General features: G+C 38.3%; 5 protein-coding genes across 7 annotated transcripts; 1 reads left to right on the forward strand and 4 right to left on the reverse strand.

Moving 5' to 3' along the window:
- Positions 1 to 159: 159 nt before the first annotated feature.
- On the reverse strand, positions 160 to 6,954 carry LOC110862028 (3-methyl-2-oxobutanoate dehydrogenase [lipoamide] kinase, mitochondrial). Of its 3 annotated transcripts, none has more exons than XM_022111173.2 (8): positions 6,499 to 6,954; positions 5,689 to 6,033; positions 3,997 to 4,065; positions 3,781 to 3,891; positions 2,891 to 3,058; positions 2,710 to 2,811; positions 2,296 to 2,591; positions 160 to 2,214 (listed from the first exon to the last, which is right to left on the reverse strand). In XM_022111173.2, exons 2-8 carry the CDS (start codon positions 5,911 to 5,913, stop codon positions 1,905 to 1,907), a joined length of 1,281 nt encoding a protein of 426 aa, XP_021966865.2. In that variant the 5' UTR covers positions 5,914 to 6,033; positions 6,499 to 6,954; the 3' UTR covers positions 160 to 1,904. The 3 variants fall into 3 exon arrangements, with proteins under 3 accessions (XP_021966865.2, XP_021966863.1, XP_035701079.1); XM_022111171.2 differs by having other exon boundaries at positions 5,707 to 6,033; positions 6,499 to 6,953; XM_035845186.1 differs by lacking the exon at positions 6,499 to 6,954 and adding an exon at positions 6,103 to 6,300.
- An 895-nt stretch (positions 6,955 to 7,849) lies between these two features.
- On the reverse strand, positions 7,850 to 9,132 carry LOC110862030. The gene is made up of 3 exons (XM_022111175.2): positions 8,887 to 9,132; positions 8,320 to 8,584; positions 7,850 to 8,239 (listed from the first exon to the last, which is right to left on the reverse strand). The coding sequence occupies exons 1-3, from the start codon at positions 9,052 to 9,054 to the stop codon at positions 8,034 to 8,036; spliced, it is 639 nt and encodes a 212-aa protein (XP_021966867.1). The 5' UTR covers positions 9,055 to 9,132; the 3' UTR covers positions 7,850 to 8,033.
- Positions 9,133 to 9,580: 448 nt separating this feature from the next.
- LOC110862029 (neurotrophin 1) lies at positions 9,581 to 12,235 on the reverse strand. The gene is made up of 6 exons (XM_022111174.2): positions 11,982 to 12,235; positions 10,748 to 10,976; positions 10,504 to 10,678; positions 10,310 to 10,429; positions 10,076 to 10,210; positions 9,581 to 10,000 (listed from the first exon to the last, which is right to left on the reverse strand). The coding sequence occupies exons 1-6, from the start codon at positions 11,982 to 11,984 to the stop codon at positions 9,820 to 9,822; spliced, it is 843 nt and encodes a 280-aa protein (XP_021966866.1). The 5' UTR covers positions 11,985 to 12,235; the 3' UTR covers positions 9,581 to 9,819.
- Positions 12,236 to 15,050: 2,815 nt separating this feature from the next.
- On the reverse strand, positions 15,051 to 16,929 carry LOC110862033 (mitochondrial chaperone BCS1). The gene is made up of 2 exons (XM_022111178.2): positions 16,507 to 16,929; positions 15,051 to 16,431 (listed from the first exon to the last, which is right to left on the reverse strand). Exons 1-2 carry the CDS (start codon positions 16,819 to 16,821, stop codon positions 15,145 to 15,147), a joined length of 1,602 nt encoding a protein of 533 aa, XP_021966870.1. The 5' UTR covers positions 16,822 to 16,929; the 3' UTR covers positions 15,051 to 15,144.
- A 1,318-nt stretch (positions 16,930 to 18,247) lies between these two features.
- LOC110862012 (glycolipid transfer protein) lies at positions 18,248 to 21,535 on the forward strand. Its single transcript, XM_022111152.2, has 6 exons — positions 18,248 to 18,859; positions 18,941 to 19,548; positions 19,608 to 19,663; positions 19,725 to 19,843; positions 19,920 to 20,070; positions 20,138 to 21,535. The coding sequence occupies exons 2-6, from the start codon at positions 19,395 to 19,397 to the stop codon at positions 20,360 to 20,362; spliced, it is 705 nt and encodes a 234-aa protein (XP_021966844.1). The 5' UTR covers positions 18,248 to 18,859; positions 18,941 to 19,394; the 3' UTR covers positions 20,363 to 21,535.
- Positions 21,536 to 21,621: the final 86 nt, after the last annotated feature.

The following is a 21,621-nucleotide window of genomic DNA, read 5'->3' on the forward strand; positions in this document are numbered from 1 at the left end:
TTATTGTGATCCCTTTCCGAGGAAGGAATTAGGTTTGCAAATATGAACAAATCCTAACATAGCATTGTTAACTTGATGGATGTATGGATGCATGAGAGAGCGAGAATCATGGATGATTTGCAAATTGATTGATTAATTAATGATTGTCAAACTTGAGTGTTGTTATTAAGCAATCTTATTTTTTAATATATTTGCTAATTCATTCAACTATACAAAGTTTTTTTTTGTAAATAACTATAATCTAGTAAACTATTTATATTTTAGTTGACATTGGTTATGATCGACTATAAAATTGCTTAACTGTCATGTGTCATGACAAAGACTGTATTTATATTATTGTAGTTTGATTTTACGGATTTTTGTTAAAGCTTTCTTTTCATATTTGTAGTTCATTCATTCGGCAATAAAAGATAGATATAATTATGTTTTATAACTATAACCACCTGTATGTATGTGCAAACAAGTAAATTTTAGGAGGTATTTCATAGTGTAGTCTGATGATCTCGACGCTAATGTTTTCTCTCATAGAAATCCAAAACTTACAAAAATAATGACAGAGATTCCAAATAAAATTCAGCCAGTTCATATTTACAGTTAAACTACACATCGTTACTTTTCATACTGACAGCTAACCTAGAATCAAATATTTTCCCTTTTCGGATAAACCATTTGCCATGCAGTGTTTGGAGACAACCAGACTAAAAGTTTACTTATATGCTTTGTCATAAACTATTCTAAATTACTATTCAACAAACAAGTTATCCAAACAGTTTACTAATTAATATTTATAATATATAATTATATAATTGAAATATTTGGGAGATGCGCAACATTTTCGTACATACAGATCATCGCAGGTGCTCTGCTTGACTTTCCTCACAAGTCATGCAACTACAGCACATAGGATACTTTTATATTTTACTCTCTAACTTTTCATAACCAGAATTGGTCATACAAATTAATTATAGTCTACATCATTACCGCGACTGACATGTACATAAAAACCAGTTACTTGACAATTTAAATATATATACAAACTGAATCATTACTAAAATACTATGGCGTAACTATTTGTTGTAATACTACTCCGGCGGACGCTTCATCAAATCTTACCTCCTGCCCCTACAATTAGATCACGGCTTTCACTGTTATAACAGCATTAGTCAACAAAAGTAAAATACGGTTACGTAAAAAGCGTTGCGATTGCAGTTTAGCTGAGATACATTGGGTAACAATAGTTGTAATAATACGCATTAATTTAATTTAAATTGATTGGCACAAACTAATAAGTCAAAAATTAAGTACAAAGAAATCCTTTTTATGTTAGGATATCATTTGCGACAAGTAAAAACAAAGATTCATCTCACATTTACGACTTGGAAGATATTTAGTAATTTTTTTCTATCAATCGCACAATCAAGAAAGTACGAGAAAAACATCAGCAGTCTTGATTAAATAGTACTTTAGTTTACGTTTGGTTCTTTAATTAAGTTTTTAGAGAATACTTGCAATCTCGTCTCCTCCTCAAAATGAGGAAACGGTTTACATAAGTATAAAATCTTGTCACACGAATTCAATCATCATCATCAATGACAGGCTGCATTAATTTTGTTCAGCTTTTTTTACACGTTACATGTAAAAAATGGTATAGTTTAGTTGGTAAGTGGATCAAAGGGTAGAAGGTGGTGGTGCTTTTTAACCAAGGAATATATCACAAATTGTAAATCGAGGTTCAATACTTCCTCGTGTTGTTGTTGTTGTTGTTATAAACATGGGAATTGAATTTTTATAGTTTGGTATAAAATTTAAAACTCGGCCCTTTTGCCCCTAAAATGCATACTTTAACATTTTCTTTTGCGATGGATTTTCCCAGGAAGGTTGGAAGAACTGCACCCTGTCACAATCTAAATGCGGAAAGACTCAGATTTAGAGTCAATATGTTTAAGTCGAAGGTAAACATCGGTCCCAATCCCTTGAAGGGACTGGATAGTAAGTCCTCCTCCCAAATAGTCAGCATAGGCACGTGATGTTGGAAGCCCAAATCCGTATCCGTGCATTGGACCACTAGTGGTGCTGTTGGCGACGTCCAACATGTTGCTGAAAAGTCCATTCTGACCCATTCCAATTTCAGTAGAAAGTTCAGCCGTACTGAAAGTATACTGCATAATTTTGGGCATGAGTTGGTGACTAATTCCACCTCCACGGTCTGACAGTCTGCAAAGATAACACGTTACAAATAGTATAATAAGTTAAGAAAGAAATGATGGACAATGTCTTCAATGTCAATGGGTTTACCTTATAATGAAGTCGATATCATTGTTTGCAATGGTAATTTGAATTGGAGGGAGTTCACTCTCACTCACATTCACATGTGCTTCCAACGTGGCCCTGACTGCATTTTTCAACAGTTCTGGGATCATGTAGTCGAGGGGGAGTTGAATATAAGGGAAGGTGGCATTAATGTGACCCGATAGCTTGATCCGTGGTGCTTTCCCGTATTTGTTCTGAGCCAACCGTATCACAAAATCGGCCCACCGTTCGATCATATCCTGGAGCCGGAGGTGACGGTTGATTATACCGACATGGTCAGGCTGCAATAAAGTTATATATAAATGCATACATGTAAACATTGAATCGCGCTGCAACACGATGACCTACTAAACTACATCTTGTTCACGTCCAACCCAACTAAATACACCATGAACTGACCTTGTCCTCACTTAACGCCAAGTGATGCGTTGCCAGCATTCGAATGCCCAGCCGAGATGTAAGAGTTCGATCAAGAAAGAGACGAACAAGATCGTCCTGTTGCTAATAGAGCAAAGGAAATGAAACCAATTTTTAATATTTCATCAAGTAAAGGATGTTCCGTTTCTCTCATTTCCTTTACCGGTAAATGTTTCCTGCACGCTTTAAATCCTTCCGCAAGTTGGGTAACAACTTGGGAAAAGTCCTCGAGAAGTCCTTTCAAAATTTCGCTGAAAGCTGCTTCATCCTTCATGTCTTGAATGTTCGGAAAGTCGTTCAAAATGTGGAATGCTCGGATATACATTTCGTGCTGAAAATTAAAAATGCATCCAGTTACTAACTTGACTTGTACAACTTTTAGAAACTGCGTTCATCTATAATAAAGCAAGCATAATGCTCAAATCCCAATCATCTATCTATCGTGTTTCGTTTGACATCATTGTGAATTTACCAAATTGTATCTGATTCTTTAAAAAATAAATAAAACCCTACAAAATGACAGGAAGAGCAAGTGTCCTTCTTTCATCCTATCGTTAACCTTTACAAAATATACCACCACCAGCCAGCATAAGGACAGGAAAGTGGTGGTGGAGGGACGAGAATATATTTGACAGTAGTAAAGTATGGAATTCTTTCATTCGACCGATTCGAACAGTCATATACATATTCCATCAGTGGCAATGCAGTTTCACCACGATGCGAGACTGCTCACAGAATTTTTGGCACTCATTCCACTTTCGAGTCAAACGTGCACACACATAATAATTTCGGTTTCCTAATGCAACCAGTCTCCCTCCACATGGCGCTCATTGGAGTTTGGACTTTGTTTGGTGCACTCATCGACGAGTCGCCGCTCTTGGTTCGTTCATCTTCAACTTGGTGATCATGATTATTATTGGCAAATTATTTCTTATATCGCAAACGGAGTAAAGAATCGTCTAACTGCACTAACTATATTAATAATGATGATAAAGCTATCCCTAGCATGTTACATGCACGTGGTCTAGCGCATGTATATTTATATTTCCTCACCACGGAGAGAATGGTTGGGTTGCATCCCACGATGAATGGTAATTTGCGGAAACCAGCAATCCTATGGGCAATTCTTACTGGAAGTTCTTTGTGTAGGTATTGCGCACTTTTCTAGAAACAAGAAAGAACAAGCATTCATTTACTTTGTTCATTTCAATTAGTGGCAAAGAGTTAACTCTGTTAATCTAGTCTATTGTTGCTAATTGAGCATTTTACCAAAATGTGACTGTGATCATTGCTTCGTCCAGCGTACATTATGGTTGCCGGAGTCAGTCGTACGGAGGGCTGAAATAAATAAAATACACAGCCACATCGTCATATTAAAAGGGGATGTTAAATATAAATAGGAAAGCATATTTCAAGAATCATTGCCCCCTTGACTCATTCTAAACAAAATAGTTTCTATTTCACGACAGGACGAGGACACACAACAACAAAAACAAAAGCGTTTCATGTTTCTTTCTTTTATTTATTATTTGCAAAGTGACTCATTATTTCATCCCAATGTGCGAATACTAACAACATGAAACCATATTGGTTGTTTTTGCATTTAAGTAAAACAACTGCACTCACTCCGCCATTTTGCATTTGTACTCTGCTAAATCGAGTGGTTTCTTTAGAGCTTTGTTCCAAAAAGTAAACATTCAACATTCATGCATTCATTATTATCACCCACGCAAACTAAGGACACCATGTAAGTGGTGTGCGGTCGGTAAGTACATTTTAGCAAACTTACTGGCGCACAAAGGACAATTCATAATCATGTAACGGCATTAATGATTCACTCGTCCCACAAATTACCTCAGCAGAGCAAGCTGGAGGACCTTGTCCCCTCAAGTGAATAACAAGGTTTGCCCTCCAACAAATGAGGATGGTATGAATTATTAATAAAAGCATTTTAAGAGAGAACCAAATTGCTACTTTCGGTCTGATTCGAACTTAAGAAAAGTGCAGAAATATTAAATATTTACAGAATATTCAACTATGCGCATAGTTAAGTTTAACCAACACATTGAGCTGAGGTTTTGGTTATAAAGGTACATGTATAGCATTAAAGTAATTCAATTTGGGAATACCCTTGTCCCTCCAGCTATAAAAACAGAAGATTGCTAGAAATAGAAATGCGACACTCGATCTAATTCCCAACTAGCAGAGCAAATAATGAAAACATTCGAGCATTATTCGTGGTTGTCATTCTTAAATGTGTGATGAAACTGGAGATAATAATTTTATAGCAGCTCATCTGCTAGGATTGCTGGGATGAAATGCGAAACCATGAAATTAAAGCAATCCTTGTCACATTTCTTTGTAATAGTTACGAAACATGCAAGTTTGGTGTGTCGCCCATCTTTTCTCGAACGTTTTAGCCAAAGAAGCAGAATAAACCTTTCTCGAGAAACTGCATAACCGAACCGAGAGTAATCAGTTCATCACTTCTTTCCATCCATCGCTTCCTACTTCACGTCAACTACCGTGCATGTGCCTTTCACGTGAACAGAGAGTGGCCTGGTTGCGATGTGCGGTTATACTTCTATGAAACGATGCCTTCCTGTCTATGTATCCACCCGGGTAGTTGCCTCGCTTTTGACACTACAGATGCATATAGAAGAAGAAGCCGGATCAATAGTACGAGACCAGACATAGTACACAGCATAGCACACTCCAACCAAATGTAGGCCACCCCGCGTTCCCTTCCTATCAACGTTCGGGCTTTTACTACTTCACTCTCACGACCACAAAGACTTCAAATTCGATCAGGATTTCTAATAACAATGCCCGAACTGTCCAGAGGACTTTCCCCTCAAGCTCATTTCACCGCGTGGTCACTACTTTTGGATAGCAAGCACACTCAATATATTCACTATTTTGTCTATGTTAGAATGTGCATGCAAACTTCTAGTAACTTACACCATCTTCCATACCCACCTTTGCAGCCGCGGCGTCAATGGCGCTCTGGTTGTAGTAGGAGGTCACCGTCTGGGACCGCTCCCTCTGCTGACTCGCACTAGCCCCACAGTCATTCGAGTACTCGAGCCGATTTCGGTTTGGCCGTGACGAATAGTTGGCGACAAGATTGAATCGCTTTGCCGACCCTTGAACGGCCAGCCCACGCCTGGTCAGGACTGACGACATGGTGACGAAATGGCAACAAACGAGAGTTCTTCTTCAATTGGAACGAGTTACGACAATGTCACATCAATAATCTCGGGTCGACTAGAGAAGTACAGTATCGGGGTCGTACGTGTCACTCGGCTGAAAGCATATTTTTATACAATTAGTTTACGTATAATCAATCAACCAATCATTGCAAATAATACTCGCCTTGCTATTAAAGAAGCAAGCAAAGTCACACAATTACTTTGAAACACAATGAAATGGACCTATAATGTCGGCAACAGAAAATGATAACAATTCCCAGGAACAAATATATATTTGTAATATTTAAATGCGATTTAAACTAACGCGTACAAATTTTGTTTGTACTCAGTAAAGCTAAACAAAGGAAGAATGAAGTACAAGGAGAACACAAGTTTTAGACTTTGGATTCGTAAAGCGATAAAATTATTGTTGTTTATGAATTTAATACGCATAAGTTTATGAAACGTAATTCTTTATGAGAGAACAACACAAACACGCAATTTTTAACAATGAAAATAAACTGTAATAAATAAATAACAAGAAGACATGATTACACTTCAATTTTTAGCTTTAACTTACCCTTTTACTTATTTTCTTATCTTGGATGGTTCGATACTTCTTATGGTAATTAATTAACACCACCGCGATGTGCTAATTGACGTCTGAATTAATTTAGGCTTTGCCCACCAGTCGATACTTGTAAATGTAGCTAGGTCGAAATCAGTGACAATTATTTATTGCTTACAAATTAAATAAGTTTGTCAAAATCTTGCGTTTCAGTTTAAATAAATCGACTGCTTGCAAATTCCTTAATATGAAGGGGTCGGAGACGAACACATTTTTGTTACAATGATGGCGCAACAGTCAGGACACTTATTGATTGATTTGTTTATTATTCATTTGTTTTTTTATTGTTGTAAAAAAAGAAGTGTAAACTTATTATGATTCATCAGATCAGACGTCTTATTGAGTAGCTGGAGCTGCTGATTCTTTCCTGCCGAGTGGAGCTCAGCCACACAACTGCAGCTCAAAATGAGAATCTGCTCGGGTAGAACTCCCAAACTATGCGAATCTCAGATCTCATTTTGCCAAATGGATAAAACCGAACGCTGCCATGCTCTCGTTTTTGCATGCAGCACAGGATCCCTCTCGGAGGAGTTGTGTTCCAGTTTTACCTGCTTTTTGCATTGCTTTGATTTTGAAATCAACTAACTACTTATAAAAGATTGGATCGACTGATGGTGCGTGTCACCCCTGATTTTTAGTGGTCAAAATTAGCAAAAAAAATAACCAAATTCCAACATATTTTTGGAATTAGTTAGAAAAAGTTATTAGAGCTGTATCTCTATGCAATTACACCGGGAAACATTTGCGTATGTAAGACAATAATGATGCACACAGAAAGACGTCATTCCCGTCATTCATAAATACACCGAAGAAGCCATACCTATGAAGTGTTGGAATATCTGTAATATTGGACTTGAACTTGAAAACCAACCTGAGCAGTTATGATGGCGATGATATAGCAAATTTATCTCCGAGATATTTTAAGAAGCAAGTTTATGATGACATGACATGGTTATGCAATATTGCTCTGCCATGTGAAATGATGTATGCAGTGTGCCATGCCATGCGGTGGGTAAGTGGACAAAAAATAAAAAAGTAGATTACTTTTTTTTTACTGGAAGGCGAATATGTACTTTGATTTGATGACGGAACTCAACCGTTCAAACTCCAACTTCCCGTATGGCGATCAGGGAGGAAGAGTGTGATACGCCAAATGGAAGTAAGATAAGTAATGCGCTCGATGGATATGACAACGGGAACAGGGCCAATATGTATGTAGACTTTTGTATGTAGGTAAGTCATTATCCGGTAAATGACATTGTGCAATTTTAGGACTGATATGAGATGGTAAGTTGCGAAGATATTAGCTAATCAACTCGACACGATAGAGCCGTGTTGTTCCTAATTTATTCAAAACATATTGAAAAATATATCCATATGAAGTGACGTAGGTATTTTTAATGGAGAATCAAAACGAAATTATTAAGTGGACAATACAAATTTCATGATGGCTGAAATTAATTGATTGCACAACCCAAATACTCATTTTAGTCGCAATCATGGGAGGAGATTTTGGTAAAGAGGGCGACGTCGAAGCCCAGTTCCATGACCTTGTAGACACTCTGAAGAATGGCGACCTGGCTGATGGTGGGGAATGGGGAGGCAATGTAGTAGGACCGCAAGTTGTTGGTGCATCTCACAAAGAGGGCGAAAGTTTTGTTATCCGTGAGAACGACACGTTTCTTGTAGTCGGCTGAAAATACAGCAAGTTTTTCATGACCAAGTCAAAAATGACAGACAATTATATACAAAAAGAGGGAGGTAGGTGCTCACACAAGATTTTAGCATTTGTTCCTGGATCACTCGAAGTTACGGTGCAGCTCGCGAAGGGATTTCCATTGTTCTTGTTGAGGGAACATTCCTGTGAAATTGATCGTCCGAAGCAGGTCATCGTGGTGTTGAGGTCCCACTTGGTTTTGAGGTCCATGTTGGAGAGGACGGCGAGGGTCAGGGGTTCCATCCCGAGGCAGGCTTGTGCATTTTGTACCCAATATTGCAAAGACCCGTAGTTGATATGAAGCTTCGGGATGGTTGTGATCTGAAAGGAACAACAAGTTAGAATGATTCATAGGAAACTTTTGATCTGAAAAAATCTGCCAATTTTTTCAGAGTTTTCTGCTAAGAATATCGATTTAGAAAGCCCAAATTTCGGGATGCAGATTTTTGTTCTTATGAATAAACATCAAGAGACATTAATACTTGGTTAGTTAGTTTGTTCTTCGACAAAACAAGTACTTGACTGTAATCACTTTGTTATAAATGCGTTTACCGTTCTCCTGGAATCTTTGGGTTATTGACATCAATAGAATCGATAACTATTTACTTTAATCATAATCCTACCCAATTCAAGTCCAAGTTGCTCGCCAATTTCCCTGCGGGTTGGACACAGTTCCCTTCGTAAGCAAGTTTGCGTAAACTTCCAAGTACCGTACCACCACAGCACGCCACAATTACGACGGTGACGATAATGCATTTTCCATAATCAACGGAAGTAGAAAATCTTCCCATTTTTGAAGTATCACAGAAATGGAGCAGAAATTTAGACAATTGAATAGACTGATCGAATGCACGTACAACGAATGGTCATATTTATATCTTCTTCACTCCCTTGCTCCTAAATTCTTTTGAACGCATGTTTGTACAAACATAAGAATGTTTAGTCACTTATCAATATAATTACAATTTAACATTCTGCAATGAGGGTGATAGATTCCGTGTGTATCCAAATGATCTTGTATCATTGATGTGCAAAACTGCAAGTGTCGCATTTTTAGTTGGGCAGTAATAAATATCTTTGTCAAGAATGAGATGTGCTATTTAGTGATAGTGAAAACAGCGTTATAATACTGCTGACATTTTGTATCATCTACATAATTGTCCTTAATGCTTATTTGTAACAATTAAAGCAATTGGCAGGACGAATTTAATACGCATACATAAATATGTGTGTTGACTAAGCAATGTATGCCGTTCCGTTGCATCGGTCATCATCTTTTTTGCACGAATACAATAATAAATTCAAGCCGACATTACATTCCTTACTATTAACAATTTATTACTGCAACAATACTTTATTACCACTTCGAAACACGACAACAGCTTGTCATACATTTATTTATTTATTACTCTATTACTTGTGTTTTTAAAGATGATTCAGCTTTAGCACTACTTTCCAAAATCGGTGGACGGACGAAGACAATGATGAGACGTATGTATGTACGAACAGAAAAAAATAGAGAGAAAGACAATGCGGAGGTTTAGCAGAAATAAAATTTAGTAGAGTGGAAAGTTTTCTACGAAACAGGAGCAAGCGGATGGAATTTCGAAAACGTCCGTCGTCGGCCGTTTGTTCGGATTGTAGGGGTCCAAACAAATAAGTTTTACGTAAGTGTACCGTTGTACACAGTACGATTTGTAGCAAGGGGGCATGTACTCGCACTTCTTTTTCGGGTACCTGAGAAAATATTGTAACCATTGCATTTCGATAATCGTATTAATTTAGCAAGTTTTACTGGAGATATTTTCATACTTGCACGTCTCAATTCGCACGCTTTGTGGGAACACGTCCGTGTTGAGGACAGCGATCCATTCCCCTTTCCAGTTCTTGGCCCAGCCTGGGCGCACATAAGAAACGTCCGATTCGCAAATGAAGTGTCCCTTGTGCCTAAAAAAAAGACATCAGGAAAGGAAAATGACACATTACATTAATCGATACAGGATTGCATACAATTCATATTCATTGATCGAATATTTGTATGCTAACCGATAGTTATGGGTGGCATTGTCGTGATTGATGTAATCATGGACAGAGTAGTGGTTCATCTCTTCGTACAGCGAGGACAAATAGTGCTGGTAGTGGTTCGCAATGTTGGACACTTTGTCCCTGATTAATGGAAAAAATGTACGAAATGCAATATGTTAGTCTCAATATATTAATATTTTTCTTTATGCACGCACATTGGGTAATCTCTGTCGTAGAGACAATACGACTCGTCCCCACCAGCGCAATTTGGTCGATGCTTGTTCCCACCCCAGGCAGGGGCTTGGTAATTTGGTGGCCTGTCCCGATGCGTGCTGTGACCACCGTGGTCGGGATATCCGCGAGAATCTTCGTACGAATTTTGCTGTCGTTCTGTTAAAAAGAATGCATTTTAAAATACAGTCAAGATACGAATAATGCTGATTTTTAGTTTTTCTGTACCGTTGCCACCTCCACCTCCACTTCCACCCTTCTTGTAGACGATGACGATGCCGGGACTGTTTCTCCCGGTGGGATCGATCGGGTCAGGTTTCGCCGGGCGGGCTGGAGATTGTGGAAACCGTTCGCAATCAATCAGTCCGAGCAGGATGGCGAAAACCGTGGTGAGGAGGAGCAGGGCGGGGATGTGGGTCGTGTTGATGACATGAGCTTGTCGTAAGGTAGTCGACGCCTACGTAAAAATGGTACATTGTGTATTTATGTATATTGCACACGTTTTTTTCCTATAAAATGTGGTCCAGTCCAGTCCAGATTTTCAACAAAGCCGGACTGCGTGCGTGACAAATTCCTATCTTTTGTACCATTTCGACAAAAAATGGTCGCACTATCATTACAGAAATCTTGGAAATTCTAAATTAATTTGCATGAGTAATTTTGCTTAGATCATGCACACATTCTGGAATGATTTCGACAAATTTTTCATTAACTTGTTTGAAGACGTAGCCCAGTTAGCATTTATTTCCATGAATTTCATTTAATTTAAGTATAACGGTAGTATACATATTATCCTCATTTCATTAACCGCAACAAAGGTACATATTTACGTACGTACGTACAATGGATAATATACAGACAGACAAATGTTAAATTTAGGTACGGATCTCACACTTTTTGTCCAAGGTGAGCGTTATAAGTCCCAAGTTCAACTCATTTAATTGACCGTAAAGAGAATTCCCTTGTGCATAAATTTTCGCAGAAAGTGAGCAGTCTCGTAATTACGACTGGACTGAACCTACTTTAAACTGTCCTTTACTTGTCCATCATTTATCCTCCACCATTAAATTCAGTTAGACATGCATCCTTCCTCTTCTTCAACTTTACTGCCAGAAACTTCAATTCGATCTCAAATTATTGTCGCGTGTGCTCATATTTGAGGAGTGCAAATCCTAAATTCTTTTTTGCAACGACAAAATGGAAAATTGCGCATGGAAAAAACCATAAGCGAAACTGATTATAGAGACACATTTGCTAGGGTGGCATGCTGATGGTGGTGACGTTGTCATTTCTCTGCACGCAAAAAACAGATAATGCAATCTCTGCTGTAACATAATCGTTAAGACTGATATTCCTTCGTCCGAAATGTGTCTAATAAGTTGATAAGCTTGCTTTTCGATTTGTCAAATTAATCTTAAAATGAGATAAAATACGAACAAAGTATGATTTTCAATAACCTTACCATGATTAGCTTTGGTTCAAAACAATTGAAACCGATCGGGTCACAGTCAACGTTACACTTTCCACAAAATACTTCTCAAGGGTCCCACTGGTCACTACTAAGGAGCTTGGTGTGCCTTCTTCCACTCCAATTTCTAGCTTATCTTTTCTGCCTTGTTTCTCTCCAAGTACAAAGAAACCACTGACGGAGTGACAGGACGCCACGTATAACGATTTGCCTTTGAGTGCTTCATGCACATAATTCCTTCGATCCTCCTCCCTCTCGCCGTTCGTCTGCTTGTGGTTGTTTAGGGTTGCAGTGATCTTGGACATTGTTAAGCATATTTCATACGATGTGACGCATCTCTCCAACGAAACAACAATATCGTCTTCTCCTCGCCTCTGAAAACAATGGAAATTGCTTTTTGCAAAATAAAGTAACGTCTCGTTGAGCTCGTCCTGTAGTGCAAGGTTGGCTTTTACAACAAGTAAGTGGAATGATAATCCCAATTTTTATAACGTGAGCAACGTCTCGCTGGTGGTGAATTCTTGCCCATTTTGCACTTTTGTAGGAACAAAGCAAGGAGAAAAAGAAGTGATGATGGTTATCTGGAGATTGGGCCAAGTATCACCATGCATTTAAGCCTGCAAACTCACTCTTATTACCAGAATCCTTATTATGCACATACATTTTGCAGAAATGAAGAGCTAAAGTCAGATTTAATACGTATATATATATTCACATATGCATATAAATATGATTTGCAGTTGGCTCAGTATCGTGGAGATCTGCAGGAATGCCTAAATTTCATTGTGGGTGTCAAAGTAAAGTCGTTCCTCCTTCGAACCTTTGTGAAACTATGGGCCGATTTTTGCAACAAGTATTTACCACAATTTTTGACCAGTTTACAAAGTTGGAGCTAATTTTCTGCAGAAATTAGCTATGCATCCTTTTGAATTTGCTCGCTCCCACGAGGGTTATCGCTGTACGTCTCATCACTCAAAAGTATTGGACTTATTTGCACATATGTGCGGTGCAGAGATTTATCGCGTGCATCTTTTCGTCAGAGTTGCTGTTGCATCTGTGCAGTTGTTGAAAAGTGAAGGCGAGGAAATCAGCCAACCAACTAATTACCAATTGTTCCTGCCCCATGATGTAATTACTCTAACGGTGCTGAATGCTTATCTGTATGAGGGCCAATCTAGTGCATGATACGCACCACAATGTTGTTCTTCCATCTTCCAAACCCCTGATGGGTCATGTACAAAGTATTACTTGAAATTAGTACAAACTTGAATGAGAAGCAAGAGTAAATAATGTGACGAACTTAAAAAAACATGATAGTACGATATACAATTCTTAATTAGACTATTGCCATACGTAATAATAACATAAGATTAACATAAGATGGGTATGATACAAATTCCATACATAAACATTAATTTAATTACTTTATTAATTATGGGTAAAAATGTGCACCTTATTATTCAAGGTATTGATGCACACTTGTTCCCGTTGTAGTATAATTTTCTTTGGAGTTGGGAGGATGAGCTTCACGACGAAGGGGTTCTTTTCCATCAAACAAGTTGTGAACATCTTATCCATATGGATGGATGGCCCAAGCGTAAACTGAGTTATCCACAGTTTTGAGAAACCCCGTAAGCTCGTGTTCCTCTGTAAACTTTTCAATTTAGGAATACACGTCGTCTTCATTTGCACCTGGCAGAAGCCCATTCGGATTGAGACTTTAAGAGTAAGGGCTTTGTTTTTGCAAAAGTAAGACGCGAGGGGTTTTATAATTGCAGAAGGTACCACATCATAATTTCCACAATCCAGAAAAACGACTTTGTACCCGTCTTTGTCAGGAAATTTTAGCTCTATAGTAGCGTAAATCATCTCCAATGTTTTGTCTGGTTGTAAGTTCCATTGACCAGAGACGAAGGATCCAGCTGAGGCATTTTTCCAGTTATTGTACAATTGTGTCACTTCTTTACTTCCTTAGTTTATCGGCTCGATGGTCGTCACCTTCTAGCTGAATGCAAATCGAATCATAATTTTCTATGAAAGATACAACTCCTTTATATCGAACTGAAGGAGCACAAAATAATTCTTTCGCAAGATCCTGGTCGATCATTGGAAATGTGTCCCCGTCCGTGCATTGTACTTTGTACAAAGTGTTGCTTCGGAACTTTAAAATAATTACAAAGTGGCTTTCCTTCTTCTTCTGAGATGAGGGTCACCACACACCTGGTGGAGAGAGACGAATGTATATAAAGCTTAAAATAAAACAGCACATTTCAAATAATTAAAAATCTCTACTTCATTATCTTACTTTTGAATCTCTCGGGGATCAACCTCATCCATAAAATTTGCATGACTAATATAACATTCCAGATCTTTTTCCATGACCAGCTCCACCAATGTCCCTTGGTAATTTCATCCGAAGGAAGCCGGCTCGGGTCCGCTGAATATGGATCTAGTTCCATTGAGTAGCACGGCGTGGTTGCTTCAGGAATCTCATTCGGAACCTTAGCATCCATAACATAATTCATAACGATTTAATGCAACATGAACTACGTATGTCATCAGAGTTGATTAGTTTCAAGTTTCTATAACACTAAAACTTTTTCGTGAACATTGACAAAATCTCCGTAATCCACCAAGTATCAAACTTTTGACTTTTGAAACATTGTAGATCGGTTTTATCCTCGCCAGAAAAGCATCGCCAATGACCTCTGAAAAGTCTTTTGAGCCTTTGGGAATAGTGCACAATTAGTAACACAAATTATTCGCTGTTAAGGTTTTTGGTTGCTTTTACTGGAGATTGTAATATACACGCAAAGCCCGTGTTTGTAGTAGTTTTTACTACATATTCATTATGCAATATGAAATGTGTACATGCAATGCAATGCAGACTGCTTTATTCAGTGAATCATTTTCAAATTTCCACAAATTCTTGTCGCGATATCGGCTGCGGCCGTCGTTTGAACAAATTAATACATTGATTGAATCTACTGCAAATTATTTGATGCATGGATAATACCAAAAATATATACATAAGTATCTTATCAGAAACAACAAAATAAGAAATATGGTTTGGATATTATCACATTAATTAAGTTTTATTTCTCTTTTTTCTTAACATCAATAAAAAACCATCAATAAATTATATAAATTAAATAGTTTATGAATATAATAATCCACATTTATCTCTGGCAAGCCTACAATTAGCGAATTGTTCTTTGAAGTGTTCCTCACACTTATCAATGGCATCCTTGGGATCCTCCCGATAAACAACCATGAGGCCTTGGAGCATAGCCATCGAAACCTTCTGCCCCCCGAGGTCTAGCCCTCGAATCGCCTTTAAAAACTGACCCACCATCTCAGACTCGGGGTCAACTTCGGGGTAAAACTTTTTGAACATTCCTTCAATCTGGGCATCGCTTGGATAATCGACGCAAATCTTGAGATCAACTCTTCCAGGACGGACGAGAGCAGGGTCGAGTCGTTCCGGGTAGTTTGTCGTCATAAAGACCAGCTGCCCATCGTCGGCTGAAGCTACACCATCCAAAGCGTTCAATAAACCCATAAACGTCAATGCGGACTGAGAACACCCTTCAAAGGCCAAATTCGTCTCTCGTGCCGTGGCCCCATCAGTATCTCGACTTTTGAAGGCCGCGTCGATATCCTCGAGAAGAATGATACTCTTTTCCGGGGCTGAATTAAACAGTTCGGTGAGAGCGTTGTCCGTAAGTTTTTGGGAGAGAGAGAAGATGCAAATGTCATAGTTGAGCTCTCCAGCGATTGCTTTGACGATGGAGGACTTGCCACAACCGGGTGGACCGTAGAGAAGATAGCCACGCCGGTATGGGATGCCTCGTTCCAAGTACCAGGATTCCATGTCGAGGAATTTGTGAACATCGGACACCACTCGGGTCACCGTTTGTTCGTCAAGGATCAAGGTTTTGAGTGGTCGCTTCTTCTTGGGTCCCCCCATCCGTGCCCAGTACAACTCCTCCACCATGGCCTTGTAAATGACTAGTTTGGAATTGTCCTTCTTCTTAGGTTTGGGTTTGGACAGCTCCATAATTTCTGAGAGAAGGCTCTTATTCCAGAAGAACGTGGTGATGATGAGGATTTCCTGAGAGGTGGAGCACACCTTCGTCGTGGGTGAGATCACGCTCCGGCTGAGACGAATCCATCGCCCCTTGTAGAAAGCGTCGTTCACGCCGTAACCCACGGTGGGCGTGTGGCGATAAACGTACTCGTAGTCGGGGGAGGGACGATAGTTCTCGTCGTCAGAGTCGGAATCTTCGCCATCCTCGTTCCGTTTTGAGGTTACTGTTTTGGGGGCTATTTTCTGGCTGTGACTCCCTTTCGTGTGCTTGGCCAGCCAGAGAATGAGGGAGTGGTATCCGGCATCAGCATTTGACCCGGAGTTGCTGATCCCACCGGTGAATTGGACGGATATCTGGGGAAAAGTAGTGAAATTTAGTAATACATTCGATGGCTTTATTATCCTCATTAAACAAAAAAAATAACTTACCGTTACAAATTTTCTAAAGAACCGGAAACCCTTATCTGTCAAAAAGTTGAGGCTCCTCCATAGTAAAAATGCTATTAAACTGATTGAAATGAGGAGCACCCAGTGGGTCGTGAGAAATGAGACTAAAAGTGGTAATACTGATGATGGAGCTGCCAACTGCTCGTGAGACAATGAGGACGATTTATGAGGAAATGAGGAATTTGAGACCATTTTGGAACAGACTTCGTCTCGCTCTGTATCATCAAAGCTGCAATGTGAGGAGACACCACCCACTGAGATTTGGGGGAGGTCTCCAGATTCACTGGAAAACTGCATGGTGACCTTCGGTTAAGAAATTATCGTTTTTTTGTATATTCTTATCCTGTTGTTGTTTATTGATGTGTTTAACTGTGCGCCAAGCGGCCAACTAATGCCTTGAGGTTGCATTGCGTCAACTTTTATACAGAACAGGCAACGTTTGCTTTAGCACTTGCTTTAGCATGCAGAAGGAGAATATTATTGTGTCGGAGCAAGTTCAATGAAAATAAGTAAGCAATTCGCAACGTTCGCGAAACTCGACGTTATTCGTACGAATGGAGTGGCATGCAAGTTGCAACTTGCTAAAATGATAATGTGCTGCAAGCAAGCAAGCTGATGAGTAACGTGCCGGCTTTGCATGAAAAAAAACGAATAGCATGGTCCATATTTGATAGACAAAGGCAGGTATGTATTAGCAAAAAAATTGATGTGTGGTGTTTGGAGTATTATGCTACAAAATACTTGCTTGAACATGTAAATGAGTCAAGTCAAGTTTGTCCTATTGTGTAGGTTATTGAATTAAAAAATATTTCATCAGAAAATTAACTTACATGTAAGACTCTGATTAAACTGTGTTTGATTCGTTGCATGAATTCTAAGAATTGTATTGATTTTATTTTGATTGCAATGATTTTGGAGCGATACAGCATTCGTCTTAAATAAATAGGTTTTAATTTTCCTGAAGTTAGTCAATTTCCCTAATCTTCACAAAATTCATCATTGTATTCTATTTTTTTCAATTCTACGTATTTTGTTGCATTTGGAACAAAATGAGTCAGACTTTGGCAATCGTGATGGGCTTAAAACATGCCGTCATTCCGACCAAGTGATGACGCCATCCATCCATTAAACAGACTTTGCATGTTTCCGATAAAACCTGCAGTTACAAGTCCGTTTGCAATGCTTATAAATAATTCGCTCTGGGCTGAGGCTCTGATCCACGGGTATATCCTGTTCACATAGATGATAAGCTATCTATCTACCTGAGGTTTCGACGAAAGGTTTCTCGATCAAGTCCAGCTAAATTCTGAGTACGGAAATTTGGGAATATCGATTACTTGAGGCTTGAAAATTCAGTCACGAATTGAAAAAAAAAATATGCGTCTAGAATTGTATTAAATGTCAATTAGCACGTTAATGCGTTACAGTTTATGTGCAAAACTAATAATCGTCACATTTGTAATGTTGCAGTAATTTTGCAAACTCTGTTGGGTATTTACTTTTCAAACACCAATATTTGCGTTGCACACACAACTTCCATAATTCATAGATCTGCAATAAGTACATTATACGTATGTACATATGTATTTGAGTGTATACATGTGCACACAAGTATTTGTATCTATTTACCTATGTATCAGCGCATCACATTAGTTGATATTCTAGTTATTGTTGAACTGATCCACTGTAGCTAAGCATCGGCACGGGGGCAATGTCCATCATCTGTCATTCAAATAACGGAATCCATAATTTCAACTTTGCACATGATGTTAAAAGGAAAATAATAACTGAAACTAATTAGATTTCCATACAACAGTTTTTTTTTATTTTGCAAAATTAGATGGATAAATAAGTCCCATTTCATTGTGCATCTTCCAAGTGTCTCAAGCAGAGTATTTCTTTATTAACACAATCATACAGTGAAATTTTTGTGTTCTAAAGATTTTGATGTGTCGTGAGACCTCAAACGTTGCGTAATTTTTACGAGATAAGTAGTCAGTAGCAGTGATTCTATTTAACTTTTGGCCAAAATGCGTCCAAATTTGAGCAAATATGACTGGAAATCATTATTTACATCATCACAAGGTTCATGGACCACGAACGAGACATCATTTAATCACCATGAGAAGACAAAACATAATGTAAACGTCGTCCTATAATATGTGTGAAAGTTTCAGGGGTAAAATCACTTTTGTAAGATCGTTGTGTCCGTCTGTCCGTTTGTGCGACAACTCATGACCAGAGAAACCTATTGAAACCTGGCGCACAAGTCATTGTGCTCAGGGGCAGATCTGTCTAAAATTTGAGGTCAAAAATTCACGGCTGCAGGTCACAGGTCAGAATACTTTGAATGACAAAGAGGTCTTATGAGGAATAAAATTTACAGATTTTCTCAAGGCATATGGAATATCCGTAGGTCATTTTGACCTAAAGCGTTGCAGCGCCCACAGCGCTCAATTCTGTGTCCAGCTTCCAGCCGCGCTAGGTTTCACACTTCGTTTGTGTGCGTTTGTAATGGTTCCTGTGTTTGTATTAGTGCACGTTGATCCGCCCTGTGTCGATTGATAAGAAATCGATAAGTGGTATCTGGCTGGACGGGGTAGTGGATTTTGTGGTTTTATTACATGAGTACTCAAGTTAAGTAAGCACCACCTGCTCTTCGTGTCAGTCTATGTGTTTTGTTTGTCCTTGTTTTATAATAGTTTACGTTTTTTTACAATGCATTTCTACATATTATGCACTTAATGTGCTGCAGTGGTCACGACACCAGTTGTGAAGAAACTTTCTTTCAGAAGTGCGACTTTTGTGACTTTTTTGTTGGGCTATGCACAAATTTAATTGAAATATAAGTACTGTGATGCTATTTCTTAATGGTGAGTGACTACAAGTTAAGAGATAAGACAATAATGGAACAAGTAAGCTTTGTCAAATTAACGTCTCACTTTTCCTGGCCCCGACTCGAAAATGGTCGAGTTTCTACCAAAGAGTTTCTCGAAGCGTCGAAAGTCATACTAAAATTTTTCGGTAAGACGAACCATGCAAATTAATCGATAAGTACAAGGCTATATTTTTCCTCGTTTCAGACAACTTGGGCAAATTGTACATTCCCGTGAAACACGATGTCGAAGGCAATATTGCGGTAAGCATGGTTCGAAATTGTATATTCACAATTTAAGCATGTCGTTCCTTTGTGCATACAGAAACTGAATGAAAAGTATTTGGAAGATCCAGTACGGTTTGCGTACATCCAGGATATGATTGAACACGAGGTTTCCAGTGGGTCAAATTATGCTGCAGAGTCACTCCTCTGGCTAAAAAGGTGCTCTGTAATTCAAAAAATAAAGCAATTGACCAAAATTATTGTAATAATAATAGAAATTTCGAAATTTTTAAAGGGGGCTGCACTTTATCTGCCTATTTCTGCACGCCTTGGTGATGGATCATCAGAGAAAAGTGACGAGTGAGAGTCTTCTTGACAATATGCGAGTCAGTTACGAACTCTCGCTGAAACCTTATCACAATTGGATGCTGCAAAAACTATTCTTGGTAATTATTAATTATAATTAATGCATTTAGTAAAATAAAAACCGATTATGACGTTATTTATCCACAGATCCTAAGTCGTGCTGCACCCACGCGACAAGAACTGCTCAAATCTATGACGAATTACTCCTCTTCTGAAATCGATCTTAACCACGAGGACGTGATGAAAAAGGTGAAGGTCTTCGTGGAAGGACTTCAGTCTAATCTGGAAGCTATTTTTGATCTCTACGTCAGACTAAGACTGGACAATCGCGAGTTTAAATTGTTTCCAAGAAACGAAATTATTACGAGTTGACTTTTAATAACGCCACAAAATAAATGTACCGTTAACCATCAAGATGCACACGGACTGGAATTTAGCTAACATTTCTGACCGTGTAACAAAAAAGTGTTGCATTTCACAAACTGATAAATACTTCGGTATAACTTGTGCTTATTATTTTGTACTTCGACATTTCATGCAGAAGTATGCAACTTTGGAATCAATAGGATAATATGTAACTCAATATGTAAGTATCTATGTAACTTAATATGCAACTTTCTAACTGCCATAAACTGTACGAACTTTGCAGTGATTTATTTACAACTACGGTAATTTATTGCCAATCAAATCAACGTTTGCTCTAACTTGACATATACAATTATATACACACATAAATTGATTTGGTCGATTTATATTCACCAAAAATAAGTACGAATCAATAATATAATTGCCGATCTGGAGTGGTTGGTTGGTTGGTGAAAATCTTGTTCAAAGTGAACTATGTACAACGCCACACAAACAAAATGTTGAATGGACTAGGTCCAAAGTACTTTCAAAATTATATACCAAATATAAATGTCAACTATAGAAATACCTGTAATATTAATCCACTTTAATATAAACAATAACACTGCCAAGTAAATCGTTGAAATGTATGGCGTCAGTAGCATGGTTAAATCATCCTGATTACACTATTAGAAAGCTGGTATTAAATCATTACTGACCGGAGTACATACATGGCTCTACCGGCACGGGAATAATTCCCGTTTAATGATGTTGTGGTAATGAAAAATTTACTACTCAGAAACAAATTACTACCTATCTGGTAGGAAGTTATTACCAAATCAATGCCAGTACTAAGGATGAGTATATATGTGACTCTACCAGATTTTTAACAGTGTACATACATAAAAGATAAGAATGATAAGTAATGAGTGTATCGTTCTTTAGGGATGTTGTCAAGAGATATTTATTAAATCACCAAAATACAAGCAGGATGTATGAGTTGTTTGAACTTGAACTAATTTATGTATTTGAATCCTATGGTTTTTGAAATCCTAAGTACACATACCACATTTTTTACACTCTGTAATAATGCATGACGCGAATTTGCCTTGAGGTGTAAAGTCCCATTACAGGGGTGCCACATTGTAATAACTTCATCAATTGGGTATAATAAATAAGTAATAACTCTGTTTCAAGCAACTTCGCAATGTTCTCAATAAATAACAGGCATAAACTTGCTGCTTAGACTATGCACGTATATTTGTACACGTACCTACGTGTTGCAG

Source organism: Folsomia candida, unplaced genomic scaffold (genome assembly GCF_002217175.1).
Source record: "Folsomia candida strain VU population unplaced genomic scaffold, ASM221717v1 Fcan01_Sc048, whole genome shotgun sequence".
Lineage (NCBI taxonomy): Eukaryota > Metazoa > Arthropoda > Collembola > Entomobryomorpha > Isotomidae > Folsomia > Folsomia candida.

Bases quoted from the DNA above. Each gene is read 5' to 3' on its own strand.
- LOC110862028 (XM_022111173.2), bottom strand. From the start codon at position 5,913: ATGTCGTCAGTCCTGACCAGGCGTGGGCTGGCCGTTCAAGGGTCGGCA. The intron at 3,892-3,996 runs GTAAAATGCTCA...TCTTGTTTCTAG, and splicing joins ATGATCACAGTCACATTTTG to AAAAGTGCGCAATACCTACA. The intron at 3,059-3,780 runs GTGAGGAAATAT...TTTAATTTTCAG, and splicing joins ACCCAACCATTCTCTCCGTG to CACGAAATGTATATCCGAGC.
- LOC110862030 (XM_022111175.2), bottom strand. From the start codon at position 9,054: ATGGGAAGATTTTCTACTTCCGTTGATTATGGAAAATGCATTATCGTC. The intron at 8,585-8,886 runs GTAGGATTATGA...TGTTCCTTTCAG, and splicing joins GCAACTTGGACTTGAATTGG to ATCACAACCATCCCGAAGCT. The intron at 8,240-8,319 runs GTGAGCACCTAC...CTGTATTTTCAG, and splicing joins AACAAATGCTAAAATCTTGT to CCGACTACAAGAAACGTGTC.
- LOC110862029 (XM_022111174.2), bottom strand. The intron at 10,679-10,747 runs GTACAGAAAAAC...TCTTTTTAACAG, and splicing joins TGGAGGTGGAGGTGGCAACG to AACGACAGCAAAATTCGTAC. The intron at 10,001-10,075 runs GTATGAAAATAT...ATATTTTCTCAG, and splicing joins GTGCGAATTGAGACGTGCAA to GTACCCGAAAAAGAAGTGCG.
- LOC110862033 (XM_022111178.2), bottom strand. From the start codon at position 16,821: ATGCAGTTTTCCAGTGAATCTGGAGACCTCCCCCAAATCTCAGTGGGT. The intron at 16,432-16,506 runs GTAAGTTATTTT...ACTTTTCCCCAG, and splicing joins TCTTTAGAAAATTTGTAACG to ATATCCGTCCAATTCACCGG.
- LOC110862012 (XM_022111152.2), top strand. From the start codon at position 19,395: ATGGTGAGTGACTACAAGTTAAGAGATAAGACAATAATGGAACAAGTA. The intron at 19,664-19,724 runs GTAAGCATGGTT...TTGTGCATACAG, and splicing joins ATGTCGAAGGCAATATTGCG to AAACTGAATGAAAAGTATTT. The intron at 20,071-20,137 runs GTAATTATTAAT...ATTTATCCACAG, and splicing joins TGCTGCAAAAACTATTCTTG to ATCCTAAGTCGTGCTGCACC.